Here is a 14,285-nt window from a genome sequence, read left to right on the forward strand (position 1 = left end):
TTTATATCTTTATATTATAGTTTTCTTAATCAATCAACACTTTAGTTGAATATCTACCCTTTCACTTTACTACTTTGTGACTGAAAATGTAGGACAATTTACTTTCCCAATACTAAAATACACTCCTCTAAAGTAAATGGGACCCGTCCATGGGATAAAGCTGAGTTTGTTTAAATTTAAAATGATGTATTTTTTAGAAAAGTGATTATTAATAAAAAAAAATCCTTATATTTAGTTTCAATTATAAAAAAATATTTATTCATTGAATATGTGTTTTTTTTTAAATAATTTCTTAACTAAATTTTTTCACGTTGGACATCATGCAACTTGACATCTGAGATAGGTTGACACTTCAAGTAACAACAATCATATGTCATCACATGAAAAAAATTATTATTAAAAAAACACACACACACAAATATGGAGGACTATGTCAAAACTCATATATTAACAAAAACGATACATAGGTAGACTATACATATTCATAAAGAATTATAAGAACACACTATATGAAAGTCTATTATACCAATGAAATGATTCTCTATGAATAGATCATAAATTAGCCAATTTATCAGCCCACACATTTCCTTTGTGAAAAATATGAATAACTCTAAACTCGATTTTCCCATAATAATTAATACAAGTATTCTATCGATTTCGAAGCATCCAAACGAACATTTGTTATAATTTCTTAACTAACTTGCCTTTTATTTCTTTATTTTTAAAAAAAAAATCTAAAAGGTACAATAAGTTTTGTTGGCTAAAAAAAGTGATTGAAAAAGTAAACAAAACCCATAGAAATATTGATGATTGATTTTAGAATAATATTGTATTTTTTCTATTTTTTTATTGGAATAAATTAGTTGAATTATTAAAATGAATATTTAAATAATATTTTAACCCGTATAAAAAAAATAGATTAGAAGTCTCAAAATAAAACATAAAAATAAATAGATCTAACAAAAACCACGACAACAACAAAAAGTTTAACTAGTAAAAATTATTAGACTTCCAAAACTTCGTATAAGTAGATTTTCTATAACACATAAACCTATCGGTTTTTTCAAAACATTGTAATTTTCTATATACATATATATTTTAATTGTAATTTTAAGTCTCTTTTGTAATTGGTAATTAATTATAACTTGCATTCTAATTTTAAAATAATCATTGATCCGAAGGTACTAAATTTGATTCATTAAATAAGATTTCAAATTTAAGTATTATTAATTAAAAAAATATGATTAAAATAAAATATTATATAAAATGTATTATGTTAAAATAGACAAAGTCTATGGATGTTTTATATAAATAATATGGCTAAAAAAATACTACCCACTTTAATGTCATGAAACAAAATAATAAAAGGTTTAAGTTTTTCTTTTAAAAGAAAGTAGAAAGATATATAATTCGTACTTAATTTGTTTAATCTGCTTCATAATACAATTTGAAGGATAAGAAAACATATAATATCTAATATTTTTTTAGAAAATTCCTAAACCATTTTGCAGAGAGCTTTTGATGTCGTTTGAAGTCATTGTTGTAATCCACAAAGTTGATTCCAAATCGTACTGTGTAACCGTTGTTCCATTCAAAGTTGTCCAGCAATGACCATGCAAAATATCCTTTTATATTCACACCATCCCTTATCATGTCAACAAAATAAAACAAAATTAGATTTATAAGTAAAATACTTTTCAAATATTAAAAAGAGAAGAAAGAAGAAGAAGCAATTACCTAATTGCTGAATGAAGATAAAAAAGATGTCGATAATGATAATCAATCCTAAACGTATCTAGAAGAGACTCTTCTAGTGATAGTGTTGGATCATTGAACTCATCAATACCTGCATATAAAAAGTAGTATAAATAACATGTAATTAAAAGAAAAAAAAATAATCATAATATATTAACAATTTTTTTATACTCACTCTACAACTCTTAATACTATTATTTTAATTATTTAATTATAAATTTATTTTTTATTATATTATTTTTTTAAACTATCACATCAAAATTGTATACCACTTTCTAGGTTCTCAAAGTATAATTTTTCAATAAAAAATGCATGTAGACTTACAAGTTAATGATTAGTCACTATTCTTGATATATATTATGTATAAGCTTATTTTACAACAAGATAATAAATTAAATATATAATAGTTGATGTAGTTATTACCATTTTCAGTTATGTAAATTAATGGATTGTTGTACTTTTCTTTGGTGTACAACAATAATTCTCTAATGCCTCGGGGATATACATATAACCAGCTTGAAGCAGCCTACAAATACAATAAATAAAAGTTAATTACATATATAATAAAATAAAATAAATAACATGTATCTATATAATTTGGCATGGTCATGTATACATACCTGTGGACCTATTGGAATCCCATTGCGTTCAGCTACTCCAAAAAAATATATTTTATCAGAATTAATATATATATATATATATATGAATAAATGTGAATGTAGAAAAATAATAGATAAAAAAATCTTACTTGTAAGGTTGGCACTGGGATCTGTAGCATAATTAGGTTTGACATTGACAAGCTTAGGTGCATTGGCAACATAATTTGAGGTGTAATAGTTTAATCCAATAAAATCAAATGAACCATTGACAAGTTTGATTTCATGTTTGGAGAACTTTGGCAATCGTTTACCAACAAGAGATTGCATGCTTTGTGGATATTTTCCTGATGTTAATGGTCCCATAAACCTATAATAATTGTACAAATGAAAATATTATTCAATTTGAGATTTTTGTTGTTTTTCTTAAACTTACATGTTTCTTCCTCTGTTAATGATTTATGTTCGTAGTATTATTACAAGTATACAGTACAGTGCAAAAAAAAAAATTTTAAAAATATATATTCAAATAAAAAATATACTAATTAAGGAGTTATTTTTGTTGCCTAGTGGTATGTTTTTTGGAATTTATACTAAAGGAGTAAATTTTTGCTTTTTTTACTAAAATGAGATTGTTCTTGACAAAATTACGAATATGAGAAAAATATGCGAACGTGACATGCCTTCACGACTTTATTATGAAAAAAATGTGAAATCGTGTCAAGGTAAGGTAACACAACTTTAGTGTACCAGTTTGAATTGAAGTTGTGTCATCTTGACACGACTTCACCTTTACATGTCAAATATTGTGTCACCTTGACCTAACTCCTTCACAATGAAGTAGTGCATCTGACTTCTTCATAGTGAAGTAGTGTCACGTTGTCACGACTTCTCCATATCCATAATCTTCTAAAAACAACCTCACTTCGATAAAAAAAAGGAAGTAATTGTCCGACTTTCTTAAATGAACTTTGTTTTTCATTAATCATATTATATACTAAATAAGTGATACTATTGTATTATCTACTTTTTACTAATCTACCTTTACTAATGAATGATGATATTTTTATATAAAGTTATGTACTCACCATCCCAACATGAAATCAAGTGATCGCTCAGAAGCACTTTTATCTGACTTGTTTTTTGACAATGGCTCAAACCAATTGGACACAAGGGTTATGCCTATCACTCCTTTTTGAGATACCTGTGTAAAGGATTTTCTTGGTGTTAATAGAGATAAGTAAAGTGCTTAGATCCTAATGACAATGCTGAAGTAAAATATGAAAAATTAGTGAGATGCTTGTTTTTTTAGTTAGAATTGGAACCTTTCAAATCTTAAAAATGAACCTAATAAGTTATTGTGAGAGTTGTGATGAACCTGATACTTTTTTCTGTAGACTTGAACAGTGGCTGCATGAGCAAGAAGAAGGTGATGTGAAACTAAGTAAGGTTCTTTCCCAGAATCACCATGAACACATTTGGGATCTAACCATTTAGAACATCGATTTGGTGGCATTAACCCACTTGCATATCCAAATGTACTATAACTCCATGGCTCATTTAAAGTAATCCAATACTTAACTCTATCTCCAAACTCTTTAAAGCAAAGTTCTGCATAATCTTGAAAGTCATTTCTGACAAATAATCACACGTCATATTGCATGATATATCATATAACATGTTTGTATTGAAAAATAGTGAAAAATATATATTCTATAATATTAGATTAGTTCATTGCATAAGAACATTTGGTATCAATTTTGTAATGATGTTATTTTCTAAAGTTTACCCAAGTATAGGATAGATTGATACGTTACCAAGATTTAAACTCATAAATTTATTATGCTAATTTTGATTAATTTATAATAAAATATATAATATTTATTATGAATTTATTTATATTGATTTGAATTATTGAGATTACATTATTAGACCGTTTGTATTTGTAATACTAAATACAAAATTTTATTAATTAAAGAAAACATTTTTACTTTAAAAATTATCTAAATCTGAGACATAAATTGATGAAAAATAAATAAAAAAATATAAATTGGTAAAAAATAAATAAAAAAATATTATTTCACTTTAGTTACATGGTTTTTGAATAATAAATTTAACTTATCTTATAAAATCAAGGTTTGTATATAGATAAAAAAATTAAAATAAGTCAAATATTAATATCTAATGAAACATGTTTATAACAAGTTTTCGAAAAGCTATACTATCTTGCATCCATCAATTGAGGTTCATTGTAAACTAATATTCCTTTAAACTGAATCAGATAGAGTTTCTTTAATTAGTTTAATATACTTGGATCAAAACTAATTTCGATATCTTTATATATTGATGATTTATGATGGTTTATCCTTCTTATATTTGTTTTATAATTTTATACTATAATTGTATTTAGTATATCAACCCATCACATTTCACATTGTAGACAAATCTAGTTGATTTTAATTATATATATAAAATCTATTATAGAATATGAGGTATTACAAAATAGAATTTAAACCTTTAAAATACAGAGACCCATGTGATAAATTGATATTTATTCATAAACAAATAGAGGTAAGGATTTTTTTTTTTAAATTATTATAATGACTTAGGCAATTAATATATTTTCAAAAGAGCACTATCTTAAAAAAAATAGTAAAAACAATAAAAATAATTTGATTAAAAATTAAATTTTGTTGACTTACATAATATAAGGACTGAGGAAACCACCATACTCGTCTTCTAAAGCCTCTGGAAGATCCCAATGAAAGAGGGTGACAAATGGTTCTATACCTGTAATATTAATGTTTAATTAGTTACACATATTAATATATTAATCAATTACATATTATATTGTTGTCATTAATTACTTGAAGAAATATTAAAATACAAACTTTGATTAATATATATATATATATATATATATATATATTAATTTCTAACCATGAGCTAGTAGTTGGTTGATGAGGTTGTTGTAATATTTAACTCCTTCTTGGTTTATACCTCCACTAAGCTTTCCTTCTATATCATCAAAATTTATGAGAAAATTATGGTTAACACTAAACATTCACTAAAAATAATTAAGAGATAATAATCATCATCAATGTTTAACTTACTTGGGAGGAGTCTTGGCCAAGAAATGGAGAATCTATATGCATCCAAATTCATATATTTCATGATTTCAACATCTTCCTAAAAGTTTTAAAAATAGAAAAAGTAATTAAATATAAAAATGTAGCATGAAAACTATATTATAATTTTTCATTCCATTTTATAGTTTTATTATAATATTATATATTGGATTTTACCTTGTAGCGGTGATATTGATCAACTGCAACATCTCCACTACTCCTATCTTGTATCAGATCTGCAGTGATTGCAATTTATAATATATTAATATTATTTATATGATAAAAAATAATAAAATTATTAAATAAATAATATTAGTTTAAATTTATCGGGTTAATTTTTTTTAACTCCTTTCCCAATTTAATTCTAATTAGGATACTAAATAAAATCTAGGTTTAATTACCTTTTTCGTCCTTATATTTATAGTTAATAGTCAATTTGGTACAGTGGTTTTTAAAATATTCAATTTGGTCCCTAAGTTTTTTAAAATGTATTCAAAATGGTCCTTTCTGTTAAATATCACCAAACGGCGTTAAGTGATGCTTATGTGGCAGACACGTGTAAGTTACGTGGATGGTGCTTACATACATTACTTTAGTGAATACTGAATTAGGGTTTAGGTTATTCAAATTGGGGATTTCGAATTTCTGATTTAGGGTTTCTAATACGAGGATTGCTCCGCTGGTTGGATTCTGTGGTGTGCTTCCCTGCTTCGATTCCATTCGAAGGTGTGCACCACAGAATCGAATGAGGGGAGCACACCTTCGAATGGAATCGAAGCAGGGAAGCGCACCACAGAATCCAACTAGGGGAGTAATCCTCTTATCAGAAACCCTAAATCAGAAATTCGAAATCCCCAATTTGAATAACCTAAACCCTAATTCAGTATTCACCAAAGTAATGTAAGCACAATCCACGTAACTTACACGTGTCTGCCACATAAGCACCACTTAACGCCGTTTGGTGATATTTAACAGAAAGGACCATTTTGAATACATTTTAAAAAACTTAGGGACCAAATTGAATTTTTTAAAAACCATTGTACCAAATTGACTATTAACTATAAATATAGGGACGAAAAAGGTAATTAAACCTAAAATCTAATCCTAAACCTAATTGAAAAAATATAATTGGTTTAGGTTTATAACTTTATTTATTTTATAAATATGTTTACATTTACAATTAAAAATGATTTCTCCATTATTTTAAATTATCTTTATATGATTGATGTGGATTACATTATTTAATTATTCCATGATGAAGATGGAATGAGCCAAATCATAATCCGATACACACAATATTCTAAATTCTTTTATTTTCATCATATGCTAAGTTTTTAATAGTTTTGTTCAAAAGAAAATACCAGTAGTTAAAAATAATTTTTAAGATAATTTAATAGGCTGCATATTAGAATATAAAGTTTATATTTAAAATATTTATTTTATACAATTTAATTATTATATAATTTATATATCATAAAGAATATGTGAGTAGAATTAGCACATATTTTTTTCAAAAGTTATTTTTGACTAAAGAAAAAATGAATCAATATGATAATGGTGTTATTTTATTTCAATCTACGATTTAGAATTTTTTTTCAACGTTTTTTATTTGATAATAAAAATTAAAAAAAAACAAATAATCTCAGAAAATAATCTTATATATGTGGATTTTCATCTATTTTTAATTTAATTAATTATGTGAGATTTTAAAAAACAAAAAATATAAAAAATACACATATTATACTTACCTCACTTAATCCATCAACAAAAATTTATCATTTAAATGATACTATTAAAAATAAAGGAATCACAATTAAATTAAAATCTTTATAGGAACCAAAAAAAAACAAAAAAAAAAATACCTGGATGTTTATGGGTGAAAGTATCCCATACACTTGTTCCTTTGCCACCTTCCTCTGCCGCACCTTCATACTATATTCATTCATGCATACCAAAACAACTAAATTATTAATAAATTGCTTTCACTGCACGTTTATAGTTTGATTAAAATACTAAATACTTAATAAAAATAATTGAAATATTTCCGTAATTATAGGGAAATTAAATAGAAAAAATCTTTGGCTACTTTTTTTTCATAATTTTTCTCCATTCATGAGTGGTCCAGGGGAATTAATTAACTGTAACATTCTTTCAATTTAGATATGAGAGATTAACACAATCACAAAAACTATTCTTGTTTCTTCCCTCTTCAAATAATCTCTTTTAAGTTAGAAAAAATGGAAAGTATTCAAACAAAAAATTACTCCACATTAAGCTCACTCACTACTAGATATGGTGTCTAGTAAGCTCAACCCAATTGGTTCTGACTTCATACTCAACAATCTTTCACTTTAAGTCAGAAAATAATGTTCACCTGCGCTTCAACGGTATATAATCATTAAGCTCACTCACTAAACATAATGTCTAGTTAGCCTAACCCAATTCGTCTTGACTTCATACCCAACATTATTATCAAGTTCATTGTAAGATTTGCATAAGTGAACTCTTACTTGAAAGACTTGAACGTGAAAAAGAAGCTACAAATTAAACCAAGATCCGAATACACAGTAGTAATGCAAGGTTCTGCGTTAAAACTAATCCAAAATGTTGTGAGAAAGGGATTGTTCTAAGCTAGGATCCAAAGACACATACATTTGATCAAACCTTAAACTATGAGTAGTTTTTTAACCAACGACCGTGTACCTGGTAAGACGCAGAAGCTGTCCCAAAAACGAATCCTGGTGGAAAACTGGTTCGATTGAGTGAAGAAACATCGAGAATAGGTGCAACAGGAACAGGTTCAGCAAGAGCAAGTGATGCTAATGTTGTCACAGTAACAACAAGCATGAGAAAAAACGCATTGTATTCCATGTGATGAGAAGAAGATGAATGAAGTGATGATTGTGATTACTGCAGAAATAGGAAATGGTCATAAATAAGTATATAGAATGTGTTCTGCAGGCATGGCCGGGTTTTCAAACATGGTTCTGTTTCTCTTGTCCTTTTCACCGTCTCCTGGGAAAAACACAAGCAAGAAAAACACAACACTTTCTATTTTTTTTTATTACTCTTACACCATGTGTCTGCTTTGCCGTTGAATTAGTATTATACTTTGTAATTTATTTGGATAAATTTTTCTTCTACTTTCCTCCTACACTTCTATATTATAATTTTTTAAAAATTATTCTGAGTACAGTAGATAGTATGATGCATTTATTTTTAAAAAAAGTTTCTATTTTTCCAGATAAAAAGTTTGGGACGAAACATATATAAGTGATTATTAGGAAAAAGGAAGACTTCAATAATCATCTTTACCTAGTAATTCACAATAATCACGACAGCATCAATTGTGTTTTTCACTAAGATAATGTTTTTTCTTTTTAATTACGATTTTGAGTAATTTTTTTTTACGAAAATGGGTAAAAAATATCCTATTTTCCTAAAAAATAAATAACCTAAAATCATTTGCAAAAATACATCAACTGCTTAGAGTAGTCACAATTACTGAAATTTACTTATTATTATTCAGAGTTCTTATACATGATAATTTAATGAAAGAAAAAGAGAGTTTTTGATTAGTGTACATTTGGTATTTGCAAAAATAGGTTACTTGAAAATGTAAAAAATAATTAATCAGTGTTTAAAATCAGTTTTTCATTTTATTCTTATAACTATAGTAGTACAAAAAAAGTTGAAATTTAATAAATCAAATAGATTATTAAAATATTGTTGCAATTGATATTCAACGAATCAGAGTGGCGCAGCGGAAGCGTGGTGGGCCCATAACCCACAGGTCCCAGGATCGAAACCTGGCTCTGATAAAAAAGAGAAGGCTTTCCGCTTAATTTTTTTCATTTTCTTTTTTTTCCCTCTGAGACAATCTTGGGCTGATTTTGGACTCTGATCCTGTTTGGGTCAAATGTGGGCCTTCATGAAATTATGTCAGGCCATGGGACAGTTTAGGCCCAAAAAATTATTTCCTGTACCATCTTAAACTTACTATCAGGCTTATCTCCAAATGGGGTCATTCCCAATATGTTTTTGTTTCAAGAATTTGATTTGTAACATTAACTTTAGTTTTTATACATTATTAAAGTAAACCAAATTAGACTGTTGATCAATTTGAAAACATTTATATAAAGTGGTAGAGTCAATAAAATAATTAGAAACGTCAATGGTTGGACAAAATATTTTACATTGTATATTTAAATTTAATCCAAACAATTTTACAATAAATATTTAGTAAGGTTTAAACATACTATTACATGTAGTCATTAATATTGCAAGATTTACTCGTGAGATGGAGAATTTGCAAAAAATATTTCGACTATGTTTAAGTTAAAACTCGGTACGAGATATGTGAGAGTAATAATTATTGTTCAATATCCACATTATGTGTACATTTTATTTTAATTGTTGTGAACATTTATAGGATCATAATAAACATCTAATATAGGATCTAGCTTATGGCATGCTATTGGGTTAACCTCGAAGCTAAGATAGTAGTCCACAGACAAGTTCTCCATGCACCTCCGTTCCTTCCCTTTCATCTCTATACTTCTTTTTAATTTCAACAATACTTGAGTATGGTGGAGAGTATGGTGTATTTTTTATTTTTAAGTGGTGGTGGTTAGTGATGAACATTAGTGGTTGGTGATAAACGTTAGTGATTGAGATAAATTTTGTGATGTTTTTTACTATTGATGATTGTGTTTTCCTTATTTTTTTGTGTATACTTCCATAACAATAGCTTAATTACAAATTTATTCCAAATTATATAATCCGAAAAAAAAATGAAAAATAAAGTAAAAATTAAAGAAATGTTATTATAATGATAGTGTTTCCATACATATTAATAACATATTTTTCATTTAATCATGTCTTTTAAAAAGAATTGATTTAGAATTTTCTTTAGTTTGTTTATTTCTCCCTTAAAAGATTAGTTACTCGTATAAAAAAAACTTTCCTTAAATAAAAGAAGTTGGATCTAATATTTTCAATTAGTAAAATACTTAAAAAATCTAATAAGTAGGATGTATGAAGAAAAACAATAGATATTTTTTTTATTTTAATAAAATATCTACAAGATCTTATCTTGATTGATTTTCACATCATAGTGAATTAGAAATGAAGTAAAGAATGAAAAATAATAATTAACATTATTTTGACCGTTGAAGATAATCTTAACAACAAAAATCTTTGCAAAATGTGATAGTACTATTTATTTCCTTAATTTGTGTACCATTAATTTATTGTGACTGCAGGGTTCTTGCGGGCATTTAATATGTATGCCTAATATATGAACAGTGTATAATAATATATGTATGCTGCAATATTTTTTATTTGAAAAGGTGCTTTGACTGGAACAAATCTACACTGTTATAAGAATTAACGAGAGAGAGAAATTTTGTTTAATTGTTTATACAATTTCTTGCAATTAATTTCTTAAATAGCAAATTTAAAATTCATGTGGACCAGGTCGTAATGAGTTAATTTGTGAAATTGGAGAATTCTGGTGGGACCCAAAAAATATATTTGAGAAATTTGATTACAGTGATTTTGGATGGAACGATGATGTACTTTCACAGGGAATACGAATCTTTAAAAGAGAAAAGGAAATCTAAAAACGGAAAATATATAAAATATTTAAAAAATATAAAATATGAAATATGAAATGAAAAGGGTGGTCAATAACTATAAATAAGTGAATAAGAATTCCCTCCCATCCACTCTCTTCAAAATTTGAAATTGCTCACTTTCAAAAGAAGAAGAAGAAAAAAAAGATAATGCAAGAAGAAGAAAAGATAATGCAAGAAACACTCAAAGGAGGAGATTTCATGGAAAAGATTAATATTTCTCCATCTCAAGTTGCATTCATAGTAGATCACTATCTCTGCGCCAACAACTTATTCCAAACACGAGCCATCTTCCGCATGGAGGCACCTTCCCTCTTCGCCGGTTCACCACTTAGTCAGGTTTCACTTTTCCTCCATTAACAACTCACAAATCTTCTTCTCATTCTCATTATGAACATTTCTTTAATTCTTTCATTTTTGTTTTCTAGCTATCCAAGACTTCCTTTAATTTGGACAAAATACTCGCTGATTATATATCTTTGAGAAGACAAAAGACAATTTTAGATAAAGAAAGGTGTTTGATCATTCAAGAAAAATATAGAGTTCAGAAATTGATGGAAGACATGCACAATGCCGTCAATACTTACAATGCCTTTCAGAGGCCAATTCCGATAGAGGTCCCTGTTAAGGATGTATCCTTTGCAACTTTTCATCAAAACCCTTCTGGTAAAAACTTATTTTCATGTTTATTAGTCATTGAAAAATCAAGAATGATGTTTTTTGTGTTTAACTCTTATTTGCGAGTAATTTTGGTTTTCTTTTGTTAGGTGTGTGTCCTGCTACCACTCCCTATATACAAAACACAAACCCATGCAATGTACTATCGCAACAGTCTAACAAGAGAAAAAATTGTGAAGCAATAAATGAACCTACAATTGTAAAAAGACCTCGTGGAAGACCACCGGGAAAGAAAAATCAAAATCAATTTCAAGGTATGATTGTTTAGGGTTTATGGTATAATTGTTTCTCTCTATATAGATTGTTATTGTCATGTTATGAATTTAATTTTTTACACTCTTACTTTATCTTTACTCTTAGGTCTAAACACGCTCCCGTTGTCAAGGACTCAATCACAAATTCTCACTAACTCATCAATTTTAGAAACACACCCCAATCAATTCTTTCGCCCTGCTATTACAACATGTAATGAGAAGGTTGTTTCTCATTGTCAAAACAACAGAGTTATGGAAAATTCAACACCAAATGGGGGAGAAAGTTTGGAAAATTCAATACCAAATGAGGTTTCCACCCTTCACAAGGAAACTCAGCATGACGAGTCGCACATGAATCTATCAAGCATTGATCTTGATATGGAGTACTGGTCAAACTTCTTGTTAGAAGACATGAAATGATGTTTCTTTGTGATCATTCACCAACTTCAACTCATTCTTTAGATAATGCATAGAGGTGTTTTTTTTTATGCTGATAAAATCTGACACCAAAGGAGCTGTTGTGGAGAAGACTTGTCATTAGAAATACGTTGTATTATAGCTTCTAATGAATAAAATTTTAGTGTTTTCAATTCCAAATTAAACTCAATGCTTATATTTTTCTACGTGAATCACTCTCCATGCTCATTCAAGGGACCTACTCTTCGCCTTTCTCTTTTTTTTTTTTTTTTTAATTTCTTAATCCTAAATTTTAAATTCTAAACTTTTATGTAAAAAGATTAAAAAGCAATAAACACACGTATTTCGACAAATAAAGCTTAACCAATAAGGAGTGAATGAATGCTTAGATAACTGAAAACGAAAGTCTTGTCCCTCAATAGCATCAATGAATGCTTAGTCAAGAGTTTATGATTTTTTGAAACATATTACTTCACCACTCTAACAATGCTAAAATAATATATAAAACATGGATATATTATTTGAACACTTAGCATGCATGGAAGAGACATAATAGTTCTCTTATTTTTTTAATTACTTGAAATTAAATAACTTAGATAGATGTTTTAAATTATTTTTATAAATTTATTCTTAAAATAGTTTAATATTTATTAAAAAATATAACAACTAAACTAGTTTCAAGTAGAATTAAATTTAAATTTATCATATATAACAATCTTCATTACAATTTTGTGTAAATCAAATGAATGAAAATAAAAAATTAAACTAAATTTAAATCAATTGATTCAATTAAATGGATTTGAATTTTAAATTCAATTTTTTAATTAGATATAGAATGAATACGAACAGTAACCACCCTTAATAAATTTGTAAATAAACTTTAAACAGAGCATTTGGAAATTGGCTTCTGTAAAATATTTGTATGGTGAATCTGTGACACCCTTAACAATGGTCCTCATAGAATTTATTTGTTTCATAAATGGAATAAATAGCATCTCCAACGGGATACAATGATAGAATAAAACATCACATGACAAGATTTTTTACTTCTTAAGATGTTTATCAAAACCAATTTATTATGACATGATGAGCCTTATCTGCATCCTCCATAGCTTTAGGATCATTAGGATCGTAACTCACAGGCCAATCTAGAGAAAATGAAAAACAAATTTATTTATGCTTTATATTAATATATTAATGAGTAAATTTAATTATAAGTTATCAATTATTACTATTTTATATTTTAATTTTTTCTAACTCTTTTCATGGATGATATATGGATGATTAAGAGTTACTTGTCTTATCCACTATTGACAAGACTCCTGTGTGAGTTTTGTTCCCTATGCAAGAAATCATTCATCACTACAATAAAATCATAAAATAGAAACCAATTTTATATACAAAAAATAATTAGTTGCTATAATGACTAAATTAGATATCATTTTAGAGACTAAACAAGTTTTTGGTTTCTAAATTAATTTATATTATTGTTAAATAGTTTCTAAATCGGTATCTAATTAGCTACCAAGGTTTTAACTACCAATTATTTAGATTCTAAATTTGATAGCAAAAAACTTGGTAACTAATTAGATACCAATTTAGAAACTATTTAACAATAATAGAAACTAATTTAGAAAACCAAAAGTTTTTTTAGTTGCTAAAATGATCTCTAATTTAGTCAGTATAACAACTAATTATTTTTTGTTTCTAAAATTGATTTTTTTTCTTCATGATTTTCTTGTAGTGCACACATATAAAGAATATGATTGATAGGTGATGACTTTTTACGGCAAGTGCACCGCGTTTGTCAAAAGTAATAAT

At 27.0% G+C, this 14,285-nt stretch overlaps 2 protein-coding genes and 1 non-coding gene across 4 annotated transcripts; 2 read left to right on the forward strand and 1 right to left on the reverse strand.

Moving 5' to 3' along the window:
• Nucleotides 1-1,359: 1,359 nt before the first annotated feature.
• Nucleotides 1,360-8,368, reverse strand: LOC137835768 (beta-glucosidase 13). 2 transcript variants are annotated; one of them, XM_068644424.2, is made up of 13 exons: nt 8,183-8,368; nt 7,342-7,411; nt 5,657-5,715; nt 5,465-5,540; nt 5,292-5,369; nt 5,054-5,141; nt 3,730-3,985; nt 3,440-3,555; nt 2,504-2,721; nt 2,376-2,407; nt 2,179-2,281; nt 1,738-1,846; nt 1,360-1,645 (listed from the first exon to the last, which is right to left on the reverse strand). In XM_068644424.2, exons 1-13 carry the CDS (start codon nt 8,348-8,350, stop codon nt 1,474-1,476), a joined length of 1,545 nt encoding a protein of 514 aa, XP_068500525.2. In that variant the 5' UTR covers nt 8,351-8,368; the 3' UTR covers nt 1,360-1,473. The 2 variants fall into 2 exon arrangements, with proteins under 2 accessions (XP_068500525.2, XP_090158095.1); XM_090301969.1 differs by having other exon boundaries at nt 2,376-2,721.
• An 860-nt stretch (nt 8,369-9,228) lies between these two features.
• TRNAM-CAU (transfer RNA methionine (anticodon CAU)) lies at nt 9,229-9,300 on the forward strand. Its single transcript has one exon. It is a non-coding gene; the product is annotated as a tRNA-Met (tRNA).
• A 1,965-nt stretch (nt 9,301-11,265) lies between these two features.
• LOC150027648 (uncharacterized) lies at nt 11,266-12,467 on the forward strand. Its single transcript, XM_090302963.1, has 4 exons — nt 11,266-11,454; nt 11,544-11,781; nt 11,883-12,035; nt 12,148-12,467. The coding sequence occupies exons 1-4, from the start codon at nt 11,266-11,268 to the stop codon at nt 12,465-12,467; spliced, it is 900 nt and encodes a 299-aa protein (XP_090159089.1).
• The last annotated feature ends 1,818 nt before the right edge of the window (nt 12,468-14,285 follow it).

The sequence above is a fragment of the Phaseolus vulgaris genome, chromosome 5 (genome assembly GCF_051622355.1).
Source record: "Phaseolus vulgaris cultivar YP4 chromosome 5, ASM5162235v1, whole genome shotgun sequence".
NCBI lineage: Eukaryota > Viridiplantae > Streptophyta > Magnoliopsida > Fabales > Fabaceae > Phaseolus > Phaseolus vulgaris.